Raw genomic sequence first — 20,752 nt, forward strand, 5'->3', positions numbered from 1 at the left:
GTTGTCTTGTGTTGAATTATGTTGTCTAATAAATTGTAAAAACATATGCACATAATACATCACTAAATGTATTATAAAGTATTGTACCACTTTTTAAAAATAGCGATAAACAAAGAAAAATATGAACCCAAATACAAACAATCAAGTACAAATCTAGGAAATGATGCTTTTGTTTACTTCTGTCTCCATTTGTTTGAAAGATTATTTAAAATGTTGCTGCCACTGTTATCATTGTAACCCACATAAATTGTGTTGTTGTTTCTTTTCCTTTCATATGTATGTGTGCGTGTGTTTGGGTATGTATCCAAATGTGGGCGTATGTATGTATGTATGTATAATTTTGCTGTATAGGTAAATTATATTTATGTTTTTGTAATAAAAGACATGTTTAGACAAGGATGTTAACTTGTCATATTTAAGGAGAGGGGGTGGGAGTTTATAATATGTATATATATATGTGTATATAAATATATAGTTTATATAATATGTATTCTGTCATGTTAAATGTTTTGTCTGACTCTTTTTTTTTTTATTTATTTATTATTTGTTTTCATATTCGAAATAAACTTAAATCAAATGAAAAAATCAAAATATGTGATGTGTGAGAGAGGAAAGATTGACTAGAGAGAAGACCCAGCAAAAATATTCAGCTTGTAAAATAACAACATGGTGCTTTCAGTGACAGTGGGAATTCACAGTGATCTCCTATAGCTGAATATTATCACACATATTTTATATTTTCTGCTCACCTGTGTCTCCAGCGTCTTCTTCTCATTGGTCAGCTGCTCAAGCAGCAGCGCCGTCCTCTCTGACTTTTCAACAGCCTGGAAAAAATATCGATAATATTCAGCTCCACATGGCATCATAATATACAATATGCAAAGGTGATTTATTACATAACGAGCTTGTTTTTAAAACAAAATGTTTATGATAATTATTGTTCATGTTAATTATTGACTTATCTCTTCTTATCTCTGCATACTATCCAAACTAATTTCTCAATAAAAAAACGAAAACTCAATATTTTCTCATGATTATGAAATCATTATTTTGTGATCACAGAAAAAAAACAAAACAGGTCATGTCAAGATCATTAAACACAATAACAAAAACAAAGTAAGTTAGTTCCTTTATGGTTTATGGTCAGTGGTCTTTATTATCTTGATGTGTATATTATAATGTATCTGTTTCTGGGATTATTTCAAGACTGTGTCTGATGATCTGAGTCTATTTAGACCAGCTGTTCTCAACCTTGGGGTCGGGACCTCAATTGGGGTCGCGAGATGATTTCTGGGGGTCGCCAAATCATTTTGAACACAACATTTTTGGTCATTTGTGGGGGTTTTTTAGTCATTTTGTGTCTTTTTTTGGTCATTTTGTGTCTTTTTTTTGTCATTTTGTGTCTTTTTTTGACGTTTTATGTCTTTTTTAAGTCATTTTGTGTCTTTTTTTTGTCATTTTGTTTCCTTTTTTGGTCATTTTGTGTCTTTTTTAGTCATTTTGTTTCCTTTTTTGGTCATTTTGTGTCTTTTTTTAGTCATTTTGTTTCCTTTTTTTGGTCATTTTGTTTCTTTTTTGGGTGATCTAAACTGTGCGCGTGAGATTCTGTTCAGTGAGCGGGGGTCGCGGACAACGTGCATGTTAAATTGGGGGTCGCGACTCTAAAAGGTTGAGAACTACTGATTTAGACAGTAAATCTGTTGCAAACAACAAATAAACAGACTCTTATCAGGTGATGAGAGCACTGACAGTGAAACAAAACAAAATATAAACCAAAACAATGAGCTGAGGGATGCTAAAAGCATAACAGAGCTGAGTCATAGTTATTACACATAGTAATAAGAACATTTTTTCAATCCAAAAATATCAATTATAAAAGGTTAAACTCAGATTCTCTTTTGCACATTAGCACTTTAAAAACACAGCCTTCCATAAATAGTGCTGAGAGCTCAGAGGTCATTAAAAATGTTGGCTAAAAAAGGAAGTGAGCCTGGAGCTTGTTCAGCTGTTTCACTGTTACATCCATTTGTAACGAGTCCCACGGAGCCAGAGCAGAAAGCTTTGACTTTAGGGAGCAAAACACTAAACACTGCAACTTCTGCTGACATCTTTTTTTAGAAAAAGTGAAGCTGCAGAGAGAGAGTGGACTCTGTTTCACTGCTGACTGCTGAATCAATGTACCTGCTGATTACTGGGGAGAGCCCAAATCCATCTCTAACTTAATTATATTACTATTATAAGAGATAACTTATATTTTTATTGTTTGGGTTTTAACACCAATGATACTGTTTATAATGTCTCAGTGGTGGAACGCACATTTACTTGTAGTTTGCTTGAGTATTTCGTTTAGCTATTCTCAACCTTGGGGTCGCGACCCCAATTGGGGTCGTGAGATGATTTCTGGGGGTCGCCAAATCATTTTGGAAGTCAGCTCTGTCTCCACTGTGTTAAAGTGTTCATGTGTTTTAGTCTTTTTGGTCACTTAATGTCTTTTTTTGGTCATTTTGTGTGTTATTTTGTGTCTTTTTTGTGTCTTTTTTGATCATTCTGTGTCATTTTTTGATAATTTTGTGGTCAATTTGTGTCTTTTTTAGTCATTTTGTGTCTTTTTTGGATAATTTTGTGGTCAATTTGTGTCTTTTTTGCTCATTTTTTTTTTTTTTGTCATTTTCTGTCTTTTTTTAGTCATTTTCTGTCTTTTTGGTATTTTTATTTCTTTTTTGGGTAATTTTGTGTCTTTTTTGGTCATTTTGTGTCTTTTTTTGATAATTTTGTGGTCAATTTTTGTGTTTTTTTGGTCATTTTGTTTCCTTTTTTGGTCATTTTTTGTCTTTTTTTAGTCATTTAGTGTCTTTTTGGTAATTTTATTTCTTTTTTGGGTAATTTTGTGTCTTTTTTGGTAATTTTATTTCTTTTTTGGGTCATTTTGTGTCTTTTTTTGGTCATTTTGTGTCTTTTTTGGTCATTTTGTGTCTTTTCTGGTCATTTTGTGTCTTCTTTGATCATTTTGTGGTCAATTTGTGTCTTTTTTGGTCATTTTGTTTCCTTCTTTTGGTCATTTTGTTTCTTTTTTGGGTGATCTGAACTGTGCGTGTGAGATTCTGTTCAGTGAGCGGGGGTCAACGCGGACAACATGCATGTTAAACTGGGGTTCGCGACCCTAAAAGGTTGAGAACTACTGCTTTATATCACTCTGATTATTAGATTCTACAAACTCCTGTTCATGCAGAGCTTTCTGAGTAGAAACTGAGTATGTGACTGTGATAACGAGCAGCCACGGCTGATAGACTTTGCAAAAACTGTAAAGGTTGAACAAAAAAAGGAGACGACTGCACTGCCTTATTAAACCCAAATGGGAATGAGAGTAATGTGTGCATGTGTGTGTTAGTAATGTTTTAACAACATAAAAAAAATCTGCCTGAGGCCACAGTCGGCTTTAGAGCGGGAGAGCTTCACTAAGTCTGAATGAAAGCACACTGGAAAGACTTAAGGAAGGATTACTGAAGGAAAAGCTACTTTAAAAGGCCCTAAACTTTTTTTTATTTTTTATAATTTTGACATTTTCAGCACAAATAATGAGTTGAAATCTGTGGACAGTCAGAAGCAGATTGAGCTATCTTGGTGAGAATCAGCAAATGCCAACAGACTGATTCATCGTCTCCATACGGCGTGATCCCACTGTTAGCTGAGAGGCAGAACCAGAGTTCAGCTGTGTTCAGAGACATTTAGTCTGCAGTACGAGCAAAACAACAAGAAGGCTGCTTACAGGAGATTAACATGTAATGCAACACCGATGTTGTACCAGCAGCTTCTATTGACTTATCAATTTACTTCATGGATTGAAAATTGCACACATGTAGTGGTAGCAGAAGTTTCTGTATGAAAATGCCAAAACATTATTCAAAGGTTAAGCTGCATAAAATTTTCCCTCAGACTTCTCCCCTGTGTGAAAGGTGCAAGAAATCAGATGGCACACTTGCACATCAATTTTGGCTATGCCCTGAGATTAATAATTTCTGGTGTTCGATTTTTAGATGGTATTCACATGCATTTAAAGTAAACCTGGACCCTGATCCTGAAACCGCTTTATTTGGCATTTCTAACACTTTGGACAACATGGGTCGAAATGCTACTACAGTGGTGGCTTATGGTATGGTCATAGCGAAAAGATGCATTTTGAAAATGTGGAAATCTGACTCACCACCTAAATTCGAAGCCTGGTTAAGGGAGTTGGTAGGAATCCTCCACATTGAAAAACTGAGATACGAGATATCCGGCAACTTACATAAATTCTATGGTGTATGGAGATCCTGGAGCACTGTAAACTATAGTTAACCCCCCTAAAGTCTACCTAGTCTGACGTATTTGACTCACTCAAGTGGACACTCACTTTTGACATTATACTGTGCCTCTTTGTTTGTAATTTGTTTTGGTATGTTATGGTATTTGTCAAGTTTTTTTATTTTATTTTTTTGTCTCATTTATTTATTCACCTATATTTCTATTTTATTTATTATTATTATTATTATTATTATTATTATTATTGTGTGTTCTTGAAATGTACCTATTGTGACATTTGATACACTTAAGTGGACATTCGACACTGACATTATATTGTGTATACTTTGTTTTGATATGTCATAGTTTGTGTCTAATTTTTATTTATTTGCCTTTTATTATTATCTTTATTATTTGTGTATGTATGTTATTTGTCACTCTGAAAATTGACAATAAAAATATTTTGAAAAAAAAAAAGAATATGCCAAAAAACGTACATATTTTGTTGAATTGTATACTTACATTATCCCAAATGTTTCCAACAAATTTTCAAAACAAAGAATCTGCAAATTTAATCAAGATAACGGTAACAGTAATGGTGACATGTCCTCTTTGTACATGCGTTAGCTTTATGGTTGTCTGTCAGAAGCGGTCATAAAATTACTTTTTATCAAGTTTTAAGCCATGTTTTTATGCTGAACTTTTCAGATTTTGTTGTTTTTTTGCCCTATTAAGGGTTAAAGTGGTGAATCTGGGAGAAAAAAGTTGCTTTTTTCCCAATTTTTTGTCGTATCATACACTACCGGTCAAAAGTTTTAGAACACCCCAATTTTTCCAGTTTTTTATTGAAATTCAAGCAGTTCAAGTCCAATGAACAGCTTGAAAGGGTACAAAGGTAAGTGGTGAACTGCCAGAGGTAAATAAAAAAAGGTAAGCTTAACCAAAACTGAAAAATAATGTACATTTCAGAATTATACAAGTAGGCCTTTTTCAGGGAACAAGAAATGGGTTAACAACTTAACTCTATGGAGTCTTGGGCTATTTTGTCCATTTTTGAATTCTTTTCATGTCTTTGTAAGTCATTTTGTGTCTTTTTTTGGTCATTTTGTTTCTTTTTTTTGTCATTTTGTGTCTTTTGGTGTCATTTTTGTCATTTTGTGTCTTTTTGACCAGTAGTGTATATGTACTCAGTTAGTTCCTGTGTGAACATACCTGTGAGAGCTCTTTCTCTCTGCTCTGACTCTCCTCTTTCAGGGTCTGATGCTCTTTCTTTGACTGCTCCACACTCTGCTCCAGCTCTGACAGAAGTCAAAAACGACAACATCAAATATTGTCATTACAATTATTATGATTATGATTATGATTATGATTATTATTATCTCTTTATTAAACAAGGACCATGCACAAATATAATTAATCTCATAATGAGAGTTGAAGATTTATGCCAGATTAGCTCATTTCTGGGCAGGCAAACAGAACAATCACAGGCCAGAAAAAACATTCATTTTCATGCAATAGCATTACATAATCTATATCAACCTAACAATTATAATATAAATCTATAAGCAAACATCAACACATAAATACAAGCAAATTCATACAGAGTAACTATAATATTACAATCAATTATGGACACATGTAGACATGACTGAATTTCTCCTCTGGGATAAATAAAGTAATTTGGATTGTTTTGATTTTTGATTTGACTTGTTGCTCTATATACACTACCGGTCAAAAGTTTTAGAACACCCCAATTTTTCCAGTTTTTTATTGAAATTCAAGCAGTTCAAGTCAAATGAACAGCTTGAAAGGGTACAAAGGTAAGTGGTGAACTGCCAGAGGTAAATAAAAAAAGGTAAGCTTAACCAAAACTGAAAAATAATGTACATTTCAGAATTATACAAGTAGGCCTTTTTCAGGGAACAAGAAATGGGTTAACAACTTAACTCTATGGAGTCTTGGGCTATTTTGTCCATTTTTGAATTCTTTTCATGTCTTTGTAAGTTATTTTGTGCCTTTTTTAAGTCATTTTGTGTCTTTTGGTGTCTTTTTTTGTCATTTTGTGTCTTTTTTTGGTCATTTTGTGACTATTTTTAGTCCTTTAATCCAACATAAAATGTGATTTTGAATCTTTTTTTTACTTTCAAAACACTATCATGCTCAATGAAGAATTTTAAATGTTGCAAATGTGCATTAATTTCAGAGTACACCGAGACATTAAACTGCATCATTTTCAATTCAATTCTGGAAAAGTTGGTGTGTTCTAAAACTTTTGACCAGTAGTGTACATTTTTCTGCAACATGGGAAAAAGACTTTAAGTCTGTTCTTAGGCTCGGCTGGAAGCATATTTTTTGTTTGATGGCTGTAATTGAAAAAGCAGATCGTGCAAAAACACATTAAAAACAATAAAACAGTTTTTAATGAGCATAAAAGTCACCAGATCACATCTGTGAAGAGTTTACCTTGCATGGTCTTCGCTGTCCTCCTGCTCTCCTCCTCAGCTGTCTCCAGCGTTTGTCTCTGAAACGGAGAAACATCAGCGAGCTAATCACTCACATAGTAACATTCTTTTACATTGAGCTAATGATGACCGGGCCCAGGAAACATGCAAGGTTTGTGGATAAAATGCCTTCGTTAATGAGGCCACTTTCACGATGCCCACCAGCAAAAAAAACACCTTTCAGTGAAAGAATAAGACAAATAAGGTAAAACTACAGTTAGAGACTGGACCCTCACACATGTTAACTGCATTACAGGAATGTATTAGAGAAAAGAACCAGCAGATTAATTGGACTGAATATATCAATCAACTATTTTTATCATAAAAATTAGGAGAAGTAATTAGTGTACAGGTTCACATAAATAAGGAAAACAAAATTAATGCATAACTTTTAGAGATGGGGGTTTAAATTAATACATTTTTACTTCTTTTCACTCCTTTTTCAAACATGATAACCAAGGTTGACAATTTTTTAAGCTTTATGCTTATTATTTTCTGTAAATATTACTTGTTTGCATGAACATTTCTCTTTTTCTTTAATATACAGTACTTTGCAAAAGTTTTAGGCAGGTGTGAAAAAATACTATAAAATGATAATGCTTTCAAAAATAGAATTTTTTATCATTTATTTTAATCGATTAACAAAATGCAAAGTGAGTGAACAGAAGAAAAATCAAAATTAAATCCTTATTTGGTGGGACAACCCTTTGCCTTCAAACCAGCTTTAATTCTTCTTCTTCTTCTTCCTGCCTAAAACTTTTGCTCAAAATAAATGTATAAACAGACAAATAATGGATTCATAATTTCAGCCTTTTGAAAGAAAAAAATGCCAAATCATTCTCTGGTCCAAGCTTTTCAACTTTAAACACATTTGCTATAATTTATTATTCCAGTCATATCCAAATGATTCCATAAAGGGCTGTGCAGCTGCAGGTTTCCACTGGAGTCATTTAATCATTGATGGAACTTTTTGAACAGTTGATGAGTCGAATCAGGTGTAAACCTGCAGCCACACAGCCCCTTATGGAGAAATCTAGACATGTCTGTGTTATTGTGTGTTTATGGACCGTCTTATAAATCAGTAGCTCTCAACCTTTTTGAGTCGCGACCCCCAATTTAACATCCATGTTGTCCGTGTGATTGGAAATGATGGGGAACTGCTTAAAATATTGCTAGGTGCAAGTAAAACAGCTACTATGTGAAACTGGGGAAGGTAGCATAATATATATAAAAGGCAGATGATGAATAATAATAGTTGAAGAAATCTTCATAACGGAAACAGTGACATATTTTGAGACTACGAGAGCACAATTGGAAGAAAAAGATGAAAAAGGACATTATACAAAACTGAAATGTAGCATCTGAGGTTCAACACGGTAAGGTTTCTGCCATGACTTTTAAATAAAATGTGCTTTTGCATTTATGAGACTGACATGTAAAACTGCCTTCTCATTTATATAACAAGGTGTGTGTCTAAATAACAGATTTGCATGTCTATCAGCCTAAAGTGCACCACTTTAACAGACTGTTGGAGGCAGATGTGTCAAACTCAAATACACAGTGGGCCAAAATTTAAAACTTGGACAAAGTCGCGGGCCAACATTGATATTTATTGAAAAAATTGACCTAAACAAGTTCAAACGAAATGGAACAAGCAAAGCTTGATATAACTTAATATTGCAAATATTCAAAATCGAATATCAAATAAAACAAACAAACACATCAATGGCATTCATTTCTAATAAAATTTAAATAAAAATCGTATGTCCCTTTATTTTATATGCAGCCTTCTTTAAATTTAAATTTAACAGTAATCTTTTTCCACAGGCTAAAAATAAATGTGAGAATAAAATAACAATAATAAACCAAATGACTAATAATAATATCCTTTAATGAATGTGCAGCCATTCAAGCCTTGGACTAGCAAGAAAAAGTGCATAAAGACAACTTTAATTGTTGCTACACACTGATCTACTGTGTTCAACAGAATCTCACATGCACAGTTCAGATCACCCAAAAAAGAAACAAAATGACCAAAAAAGGAAACAAAATGACCAAAAAAAAGACAAATTGACCAAAAAAAAAGACAAATTGACCAAAAAAGACACAAAATGACCCCAAAAAGAAACAAAATCACCAAAAAAGACAGAAAATGACCAAAAAAGGAAACAAAATGACCAAAAAAAAGACAAATTGACCAAAAAAGACACAACATGACCCCAAAAAGAAACAAAATTACCAAAAAAATCAGAAAATGACCAAAAAAGGAAACAAAATTACCAAAAAAAAAGACAGAAAATGACCAAAAAAGACACAAAATGACCAAAAAAAAGACAAATTGACCAAAAAAGAGGCTGTGTTCAAGCCAAAACACCAGCAGAGCATTCTGGGATTTGTAGTATTATATTTTGGTATTTCCTCGCGGGCCAAATATAATTATACTGCGGGCCAAATTTGGCTCACGGGCCAGAGTTTGACACCTCTGTGTTAGACATTAATCGTCCTCTTTTTGACACACACTCACATTCTGTGTTTTTTCTGTTTATTTTGTGATTATGATGCACTGAGTTTCTTACCAGGCTGGTCAGCTGCTGCTCCACATCGCTCTTATCTTGCTGCACAGACTGAAGCTCTTTCTGTTTGCTCTCCACGTCGACACTCAGCTCACTGATCTGTTGGGGACACACAGTATGGAACACATGTACATCTGAGAAGGGCCATAAACTATTCATTAGCACAGTAGCGTCAACAAACTGCACGTACAGAGGAACATATGGCTGTTTGCATTAGGAGCTAAAGGGAGGGCTGTAAACAGAAATGGCACCAAATCATCTCTTTCATATTACACTGCAATCTACTACTACACTGTCAATCAATATGTGCTGTGTGTGAGTCTGAGTGTGTGTTTGTGTGCGTGCATGACTAAATGTGTGTGTGTGTGCTTGTTTGTGTATGTATACTTACAAATGTGTATGTGGGGGAGGGAGGGGTGGGTTTTGTCATTTTTATTGTTTGTTTTTATTCTCTTTTTTTTTTGTAAAGCACTTTGTGTTGCATTTTTATGTATGAAAAGCGCTATATAAATAAAGTTTGATTTGATTTGATTTTATTATTATATTTACTGTTATCTTGGAGAGGTCATAGTCAAAATTATATATTTTCCATTTAATACATCATTAATGTCCTTCATTGCATAAGAAAAATGTTGAATTTTAAGCAGAAATCACTGGTAAAGTTTGGATGAAAACATTTTTGCATGATTCTCCTGAACATTTCACTGTAATAAATAATAAATAAAAAAATACCTTTACTATTCAGACTGACAGTAAGCACCAATAAGGACATTTTTTTTTTTTTTCTATTTTTTTGGATTTAAAACAAACAACAAGAAAAAAAGTAAAACATTTTGGCCTGTGAACCTCATATTGTCCATTTTTATATCTAAACAGGCTAAAATAAAGCTTATTTTGAGTGGATACAGAAGGAAAATCCTCTCCACAGTCGGACCAAAGTATCCACCACCAACAGAGAATCTGGTGAAAGTCCAGATTCACTTTCTGACTCCAGGAGAGAGGAAAAGTTTAGACCTTTCGGTTAAAAGATAAAGCGCAGCAGTGTTCTACTTTTTTTTTATCTTCCAGTTATACACTACTGGTCAAAAGTTTTAGAACACACCAACTTTTCCAGAATTTAATTGAAAATGATGCAGTTTAATGTCTCAGTGTACTCTGAAATTAATGCACATTTGCAACATTTAAAATTCTTAATTTAGCATGATAGTGTTTTGAAAATAAAAAAAAGATTCAAAATCACATTTTATGTTGAACTAAAGGACTAAAAAAAGACACAAAATGACCAAAAAAAAGACACCAAAAGACAAAAAATGACTTACAAAGACATGAAAAGAATTCAAAAATGGACAAAATAGCCCAAGACTCCATAGAGTTAAGTTGTTAACCCATTTCTTGTTCCCTGAAAAAGGCCTACTTGTATAATTCTGAAATGTACATTATTTTCCAGTTTTGGTTAAGCTTACCTTTTTTTATTTACCTCTGGCAGTTCACCACTTACCTTTGGACCCTTTCAAGCTGTTCATTTGACTTGAACTGCTTGAATTTCAATAAAAAACTGGAAAAATTGGGGTGTTCTAAAACTTTTGACCGGTAGTGTATATTGTGTTATAAATTATATGATAATGATGAATAATCCATTTTACAGGCAGAGAATATGGTGTAGCTCCACAAACCTTTTTCTCCTGAGACTGGGCCTGGGCCTTGAGGCTGCTGATCTGCTGCTGGGACAGAGACGCAGCGTCCTCCTTCTGCTGGGACGCCCGGAGACGCAGCTGGAGGTCGGCCACCTCCCTCTCCAGCTCCATGATGCGGGAGCGCTCCGACACCGTGGCCACCTGCAGCAGGAGACGCAGAAAAGGAGACATGAAGCCAGAGAAGAGACAGGAGAGGAGAAGTGGAGCAGTAGGCCTGTGTTGTGTGAAAGTGTGAAACAAATATGAGCTTTAACTTGATTATATCTACACATCTGGAATAGGATTGGATGCAATATGGCTACAGGAAATACCTTATTTGGCAGAAATTAATCTATGTAGTCTAGTCGTAATTTCTTGAACCCAGAAATGTTGAGTACCCTAAAGTTTTATTGCAGAAATGTCATCTATAGGCCTAATGGATGGAATTTAACTTGGTTGCTAAAAGTTGCACTTTGGGCAATTTGCATAATTAGCATAATAAGACAATAAAGTAAAGACACCACAGGTGAATAGGGTAAAAAAATAATAATAATAGATATCACCATGAAACTTTCTCAGTTGATTACTTATGTTAAGAGGAGAAAAAAATGTATTGCATGTTTTTTGTATTTTAATGTTTACATATGCAAATGAGGCCATAACTCATCAAAGTTGCACTTTGGGCAATTTGCATAATTAGCATAATAAGACAATAAAGTAAAGACACCACAGGTGAATAGGGTAAAAAAAATTAATAATAGATATCTCCATGAAACTTTCTCAGTTGATTACTTATGTTAAGAGGAGAAAAAAATGTATTGCATGTTTTTTGTATTTTAATGTTTACATATGCAAATGAGGCCATAACTCATCAGAGTTGCACTACGGGCAATTTGCATAATTAGCATAATAAGACAATAAAGTAAAGACACCACAGGTGAATAGGGTAAAAAAAATGTAATAATAGATATCACCATGAAACTTTCTCAGTTGATTACTTATGTTAAGAGGAGAAAAAAATGTATTGCATGTTTTTTGTATTTTAAGGTTTACATATGCAAATGAGGCCATAACTCATCAAAGATGCGCTAATTTGCATACACAAAGGTTTTCACCAACGTATACATGTTCAACCTTGGAAAAAATATTTTGAGCATGACTTTATCAAACGATCTGATTTTGTCTGTATGCAAATTAGCGCATATTTGATGAGTTATGGCCTCATTTGCATATGTAAACATTAAAATACAAAAAACATGCAATACATTTTTTTCTCCTCTTAACATAAGTAATCAACTGAGAAAGTTTCATGGTGATATCTATTATTATTATTTTTTACCCTATTCATCTGTGGTGTCTTTAGTTTATTGTCTTATTATGCTAATTATGCAAATTGCCCAAAGTGCAACTTTTAGCAACCAAGTTAAATTCCATCCATTAGGCCTATAGATGACATTTCTGCAATAAAACTTTAGGGTACTCAACATTTCTGGGTTTTTATTATTGATGTATTAAATAATTTATGTAATTTCCTGTCATTTTTCACTTTTAATATCTGATGTCGAGTGTGGTGGGTGTTTACGAATGTCAATGCATGTTTGTCTGTATGTTCTTTATCTGCTAAAAAACATTTTTTACTTTTGCAAATTTCTAATGATTTGAATTTATTTTCATGTAATGCACTTAATTTTGTTTGGATAATTGGTGCATAAATCAAGTGTATTATTGTTATTATTGAAATAGACATATGTCTCATCACTACAAATTGACAAAATATTTTTACTAATTTCATTGCCTCAATCATCTCTTTCATATTATTATATTTACAGTTATCTTGGAGAGGTCATAGTCAAAATTATATATTTTCCATTTAATACGTCATTAATGTCCTTCATTGCATGGCAAAATGTTGAATTTTAAGCAGAAATCACTGGTAAAGTTTGGATGAAAACATTTTTGCATGATTCTCCTGAACATTTCATTGTAATAAATAATTAAAAAAAAAATACCTCTACTATTCAGACTGACAGTAAGCACCAATAAGAGGAAATGGTTTTTTTTTATTTCTATTTTTTTGGATTTAAAACAAACAACAAGAAAAAAAGTGAAACATTTTGGCCTGTGAACCTCATATTGTCCATTTTTATATCCAAACAGGCTAAAATAAACCTTATTTCGAGTGGATACAGAAGGAAAATCCTCTCCACAGTCGGACCAAAGTGTCAACCACCAACAGAGAATCTGGTGAAAGTCCAGATTCACTTTCTGACTCAAGGAGAGAGGAAAAGTTTAGACCTTTCGGTTAAAAGATAAAGCGCAGCAGTGTTCTACATTTTTCTTACAGTCAATAAATCCCATGAACAGACCAAAAGCAACAGAGAATTTATCTAGTAACAACATGAGCACCTGCACAGTTCAAGAAAGCTGTTAAATGCTGTTTTTATCTCCTTATTGTTATCTTTAATTAACAACTAAACATACAAAATGTATGTAACTTCTTTATGTAGTTCTGTACCTTTTATGTTCTTTATGTATGTAGAAATGTTTACATGTTATGTGTTAATAAATAAAACTATAATAAAAAGTAAAAACTGCAGTCCCCAGCTGTTTTAGGAAATTACTGAAACCTTTTCCAAAAAAAAAAGAAACTATTAACAAACATCCCTTTAACTCTGCTACAAATCCTGAAACTATTGTGAGATTTCAATATTCGCCTTGTTAAGCAGCTTTATACGTTGGAAAATACTTTTCCACGTGTCTTTGAACGCAAACTCTGTACTATTTTTGTTTCTATAATTGTTTAGATCATTTGTTTGCAGTATTCTGCTTGTATACAAATTTGGAACTGTTTCTGTAATATTTTTCTTAACTTCTATGCAGAATTTACTGCTTGTTTACTATCTAAAATACCAATTAACAGACATTTAACAGAGGGAAACAAAGAAACTATTAATTTATGAGCAGTTTTTTATATCTTCAGTAGTGCAAAAGACTATAAAGAAGTTGGAAAGTATTAAAAAATGAACTAACACGTTGTTGGTTTTGGTCTATTCGTGTGATTTGTTGAAAAAGAAAAATGATGGCCGACATCATCAAAAGCACAGGCATCTCCAGACTCTATCTTTTGAAAATAAATCAATAAATAGCATGCAGACATGCAGAATTTTCGGTCCGATAGATCTGGTGATTAGAAAAGCTCAAGGCCGATGAGATGTTAATGTCCCCGTGCACTCAAAAAAAGAATTAAGCCAAAAACGTGGACTTTATGTAATTTAATTACATGTAAATTTTCCATGTAATTTTGTCACATACGTTGAATGTAAAAGGTCAAATTAAATGCAATGTTTTTCTTTCATTTAAAAGTAATATAGATAAATTAAATAACTTTAATGCAAATTTCTACATAAACTTAATGTGTAAATTTACTTAAAGTTTATGTATACTTTTACATAAACCTTATGAGTTCATTCAATAGTACATATAAAGTTAAAGAGACAAAGTCCATACAAAGTAAAGCTTATTAAGATCATAACTCATATACAACAACTTCCTTACTTACTACTAATAAGCAATAATTCTGAGGTTATTGAGGGAAAACTCTTAGTTAATGTCTTACTGGTTGTATAATAAGGCCATGTAGAATAAGGCATTAATAACTACTTAATAATGACTAATTAAGAGCCAATATGTTACTTATTTGCATGCTAATAAGCAACTAATTAATGTTGAATATGTGTTCCCTAAACAGTAATCTGTTGCCCCAATTTGGTGCTTAATGTTAATAAAGAATCTGGTTTATGTAGAAATTTGCATTAACGTTATTTAATTTATCTATATTACTTTTAAATGAAAGAAAAACATTGCATTTAATTTGACCTTTTACATTCAACTTATGTAACAAAATTACATGGAACATTTACATGTAATTAAATTACATAAAGTCCACGTTTTTGGCTTAATTATTTTTTTGAGTGTGTCAGGGCTAATGGTGGAGGGAAGCTACTTGTGATAAATCTGACAAACTGCATAATGTTTGCAGTTCCTTCAATAAATTCTGTGTCATCGTTATTAAACCCAGTGGGCGGTGGGGGGTCCCTGCAGTGGGACCGGGCCTGCCAGCATTACCCTAGTGTCCTCTAAATCCCTCTGGAGTTTTTCAGCTTTGGTCTTTTCAAAGAGCAGGCTCTGCTCAAGCTCCTTTATGTGGGCATGCTCCAGTCTGGTCTGCGTCTGTTAGTAAGAGAGAGCAGGAAGAGAAGGAGAACAAACACCAATGCAACACTGACATGCCAGCTTCGTGTGCCACAAACAGAAAGAAGACAAGACTTTAAAGAGAAGGGCCAGTCAGTAAGAAAGCTGGTTGAGAACAAAGGAAAAGTTTGTTATTGGCTCATTCTGCTCTGAGGAATATCAGGAGTTAATTACTCAGATTCCTCACTATTTATTTCTCTTCTTCTGACACTTGTTTGCTTGTATTGCAGCACTTGAAGGAGAGTAATTCAAGCACCAATTCCCCTCTGAAGAGTGAAGAAGATGCAGACAAGAGAGCAAGATGAAAGCATGTAAGGAGACTGAAGGCGAGGCGAGACAAAAAACAGCTTTCGAGAACAGGCGTGTGGATGAAAAGAGGACGAGGACGGTCATGTAAGTGCTGCGGAGGGGTGGAAATGTGAGTGAATTAAGCACAAATGAATAAATAAAAGGGGAGAAAGACGTGTCTGAACAAGAAAAGCAGATGAATGATTCAAAGAGTGCAGGAAAATAAAAAAAACTGAGACAGAATGATTGATTGAATCTTTTTTAGAGGAAAATGCAAAGCAGTAGTTTATCATTTTAGAGTCACTCCACAAAATATCAATACGGCAAGAAAAACCAAAAGGGTAACACTTTACAATAACCATCATTTATAGATGGTAAATAGACCATTTATAAATGGTAAACAGATAGTTTATTAATGTTTAATCATCATTTATAAACCATATATTGGCCATTTAGAATGGTGAATAGAAAATGTAATAATGTTGAACTATAATTTATAAATGCCAAATAGATTACTTTACCATAAATAAACATAATTATTAGTTTATTAATAGCTTTACACACATTATAACATTTTTAACACCATTTTAAGTATGTAAATGATTTCAAAATTATTCTTATACCTTTAAGAAATTGCTTGAAACCATTTAAAGATTAAATATGTATAGAATTTTGTAAATGGTTAATAATAATTGGTTTATAAACCATCTATAAACATCAGTTAGATGGTTATTGTAAAGTGTTACCAACAAAAGTGGTCAAACTCAGAAACTCGTATATAGGAGAGCTTATCGTTGTCTTTATATAGAAGTAAGTGGAAGTGGTTATGTAAAAGAAGTCAAATATCCATCTAGTTTGTCAAAAATTCATGGATTTCTAAAATAAATTCAGTCTGACAAGAAGGAGACTTATAGCTGGAGTGACTGAGAGAATATGTTTAATTGAGAACTGGATTATATAACCAGAAGTTACCTCCAGGTCTCCTCTGGTGATGCAGGCTTCCTCCACAGTAAACTGCAGATCTTCCACTTTTCTGTCAAACAAGGACAAGCAGAAAAATTCCTCCAACTGCACATATTAGACTGATACATAAAAACAATGTTAGACCTGTTGTTGTTTACCCAAAGAGACCTGAGGAACCACTGGTGATTTCAGCCAACATTACCGTCTTTAAGAGGCTCTATATGAAACTAGACAACCTAAGGAATGTCGTATCTTTTCATGAAAGGGGCAAAATAACGCTCCGAAGTTACGATACATTTTAGTTTGGGGAAAAAATTGGCATGCCCCTTTTTAAAGGGGCCTCAAGATACCGGAATGAAAATAGGTTCTATGGGTACCCACAAGGCTCCTCTTCACAGACATTCCAACTTATTATGATAATCCCATGTAGTTTGGTCCAAAACCATGCAGTATAACTGTCTTATTTCTACCTCAGGTGTTTCTGCATTCTGGGGTCCCTAAACCATCTTGGGATTGTAAAAAAATGCATCAACCCAAACATTGCTGCAGCAACTTTAAAGACATAATTGAGAAAGGAAATGGCATTCATATACTTAAATCACAATCTTGTAAGCTACTGTTGACCTTCTATGTCTTCCTAAAGACCCTGCTCCCCTTAGAAAGACAAAGATGGGTCCATGTTGGGTCTCTAAGGGTTAAGGGTATCCATAAACAGTATGATGTGCAGGCTAGTCAGACTCACCTCTTCTCTTCCTCCAGCTGGTTGAGCAGCTCCACCTTGTCTCTATCCGCTGCCTCCACCAGCGAACGCAGCTGATCCAGCTTGGCCTCCATCTCCAGTGCATACTACAAACACACAGAAAGAACACTCAGCAAGAGCTGACGTAGTGAATGCACACAAAAAATTACTTTAAGCTGTTCTCCTGACTGCGTTGTGTTGAACAAACATGAAAAGGACGTGGATGAAATGTTAAATAACTTGATATTTATTCTTTTTTTTTTGCCTGTGTTGTGGTTTGGCTGCAGATATCTGACCTGATCGCGTCCTTTCCTTAGAACAACCATCTCCTGCTGCACCTCTCCAGCGTGGCTGGTAGCCTTGGCCACCTCACATCTCTCCAGGTCTCTCTCTGCCAGCAGCTGTTCGATGTGCTGCTGCTTCTCCTTCAGAGCCTCCTGCAGCGCCGTGGTGCCGGAGATCTTACGAGCGTACCGAGCAGATGTCTCCGTCAGCTGCAGAGATACAGCCACAGATACGTTCACGTTTAACACTTCGTATGTGATCCAAAACTGTACTACATTCAAAACAGAAAAGGAGGGTAAATGTCACTTTATGTTTGACAGAAAATCCAAACATACAACTTCAGCAATGAGTCACAGTATGGTTTGGGAGTGGTCAGGAGCAGCAGTTCTCAATCTTTTTGAGTCGCGACCCCCAATTTAACATGCATGTAGTCCGCGACCCCCGCTCACTGAACAGAATCTCACACGCACAGTTCAGATCACCCAAAAAATAAACAAAATGACCAAAAAAAGGAAACAAAATGACCAAAAAAGACACAAATTGACCACAAAATGATCAAAAAAGACACAAAACGACCAGAAAAGACACAAAATGAGCAAACAAGACACAAAATTACCAAAAAAGACACAAAATTACCAAAAAAAAGACACATAATCACCCAAAAAAGAAACAAAATTACCAAAAAGACACAAAATGACAAAAAAGACAGAAAATGACCAGAAAAAGGAATCAAAATGACCAAAAAACACACAAATTGACCACAAAATGATCTAAAAAAGACACAAAATGACCAAAAAACACACAAACTGACCACAAAATGATCTAAAAAAGACACAGAATGACCAAAAAAAAAGACATTAAATGACCAAAAAGACTAAAACACATTAACACATGAACACTTTAACACAGTGGAGACAGAGCTGACTACCAAAATGATTTGGCGACCCCCAGAAATCATCTCGCGACCCCAATTGGGGTCCCGACCCCCAAGGTTGAGAATAGCTGGTCAGGAGAACATAAGCCCCCATATTGTTGGATACCAGCTTGGAATGAGTCTCACCAGTCCTGCTCTGCTGGGTCTGCCGCTGATGGAGGAGGCGGCGGAGCTCAGCGAGCTGATGGAGGAGGCGCTGGGGCTCCTCTTGATGGCGGACTTCCTGCGGGAGCTCTTGGACTTGGTGGGCGTGGTGCACGGGAAGCCGATGCGCGTCACCTTGTGGGCCGGAGCGAACAGCCCGTACCTGGGCATGCACTGGAAGTACCTGGGGGGAACAAACGTGGTGGTTTAGGAACAACATATTTTATGGATTACAGGTTATTGTATGGTTGTGTTACAGCAGATACCTGGTCCCTGCTACAGCTCCATCGTTCTTTCCAAGTGGTTCGTCTAGTTCCACCCCGCACCACTCTCCCTTTGCAAAGTCTGCCTCTCCCAGAAACCGCACCACTCCTGCCTTGTTACCACCAACCTGCACACAAAACAAAAAAAAAGTTGGGAGCCTTTCTTTTTTTTTCTTCGAGACCTTGTGATTTTTTTTATTTCTTACATTAGACTGCATTGTTGTTTGTATTGTTTCTTAAAGAAAAATGACAAAAAAAGACACAAAATGATGAAAAAAAGACACTAAATAACTAAAACAGACACAAAAAAGACACATAAATGACACCAATGACAAAAAAGACACAAAATGACAAAAAAAGACACAAAATAACTAAAAAAGACACAACAACAGACACAAAGAAGACACAAATGACAAAAAAAAGACACAAAATGATGAAAAAAAGACACTAAATAACTAAAACAGACACAAAAAAGACACATAAATGACACCAATGACAAAAAAGACACAAAATGACAAAAAAAGACACAAAATAACTAAAAAAGACACAACAACAGACACAAAGAAGACACAAATGACAAAAAAAAGACACAAAATGATGAAAAAAAGACACTAAATAACTAAAACAGACACAAAAAAGACACATAAATGACACCAATGACAAAAAAGACACAAAATGACAAAAAAAAGACACAAAATGACAAAAAAAAGACACAAAATGACTTACAAAGACACGTAAAGACATGAAAAGGATTCAAAAATGGACAAAATATCCCAATAAAACTCCATAGAGTTAAACTATTATACAATGTAACATTCTGGGTTCCTTTTGTGTACAATGAGATATTGTTTGAACAAAAAGGTTAGAATTGTTCCATTGTTCATTGTTATAAATTGATAATCTTTGACACAGGGGCCACAGCAGGGGCCAAAGGCTTCTTCACAGGAGCAGTGGCCCCTGGAGGCCCCTGTGTAGAACCGCCACTGAATGTAAGACAATAAAATGATTTGTTCTGAGCACATTAGTGATTTTACACTGTTTGTCTTACCAGGACACGGTCTCCATGCCGCAGCTCCCTCTTCTTCTTCATGGATTCTGTGTCTGAGACGTTGGACACTGACTCACTGGATGTGAGCATTCGGTTCAGTGCCGTCTTGATGCCGGTGCCCTGAGCTAAACACAGAAAAACGCCTCACTTCACTGAAAAACACACAGTAAGTAATCATGTTTCTACTACACTACCGGTCAAAGGTTTTAGAACACACCAACTTTTCAAGAATTTAATTGAAAATGATGCAGTTTAATGTCTCAGTGTACTCTGAAATGAATGCACATTTGCAACATTTACAATTTTTGAAAATTTTTAGTGTTTTGAAAGTAAAAAAAAGATTCAAAATCACATTTTATGTTGGACTAAAGGACTAAAAAAAGACACAAAATGACCAAAAAAAGACACAAAATGACCAAAAGAAGACACAAAATGACAAAAAAAGACACAAAATGACTAAAAAAAGACACAAAATGACAAAAAATGACTAAAAAAAGACACAAAATGACCAAAAAAAGACACAAAATGACAAAAAAAGACACAAAATGACCAAAAGAAGACACAAAATGACCAAAAGAAGACACAAAATGACCAAAAGAAGACACAAAATGACAAAAAAAGACACAAAATGACAAAAAATGACCAAAAAAAGACACAAAATGACCAAAAAAAGACACAAAATGACAAAAAAAGACACAAAATGACTAAAAAAAGACACAAAATGACAAAAAATGACTAAAAAAAGACACAAAATGACCAAAAAAAGACACAAAATGACAAAAAAAGACACAAAATGACCAAAAGAAGACACA

The 20,752-nt window shown here is 34.4% G+C and overlaps 1 protein-coding gene across 2 annotated transcripts in view; it reads right to left on the reverse strand.

The window, feature by feature from the left end:
• The window catches only part of clip1b (CAP-GLY domain containing linker protein 1b), a 56,714-nt gene that overhangs the window by 26,669 nt on the left and 9,293 nt on the right, over window positions 1-20,752 (reverse strand). Inside the window, exons 4-15 of one of the 2 annotated variants that reach the window (XM_059357472.1) lie at window positions 19,941-20,065; window positions 18,896-19,020; window positions 18,612-18,813; window positions 17,563-17,760; window positions 17,270-17,373; window positions 16,537-16,597; window positions 15,151-15,255; window positions 11,026-11,187; window positions 9,356-9,451; window positions 6,742-6,799; window positions 5,491-5,576; window positions 750-824 (exon numbers count right to left, since the gene is read on the reverse strand). In XM_059357472.1, coding sequence (XP_059213455.1) covers window positions 750-824; window positions 5,491-5,576; window positions 6,742-6,799; window positions 9,356-9,451; window positions 11,026-11,187; window positions 15,151-15,255; window positions 16,537-16,597; window positions 17,270-17,373; window positions 17,563-17,760; window positions 18,612-18,813; window positions 18,896-19,020; window positions 19,941-20,065 — 1,397 coding nt within the window. The remainder of the gene's footprint in view (window positions 1-749; window positions 825-5,490; window positions 5,577-6,741; window positions 6,800-9,355; window positions 9,452-11,025; window positions 11,188-15,150; window positions 15,256-16,536; window positions 16,598-17,269; window positions 17,374-17,562; window positions 17,761-18,611; window positions 18,814-18,895; window positions 19,021-19,940; window positions 20,066-20,752) is intronic. The other variant, XM_059357473.1, reaches the window with a different exon arrangement.

Source organism: Centropristis striata, chromosome 19, assembly GCF_030273125.1.
Source record: "Centropristis striata isolate RG_2023a ecotype Rhode Island chromosome 19, C.striata_1.0, whole genome shotgun sequence".
In the NCBI taxonomy this organism is placed as follows: Eukaryota; Metazoa; Chordata; class Actinopteri; order Perciformes; family Serranidae; genus Centropristis; species Centropristis striata.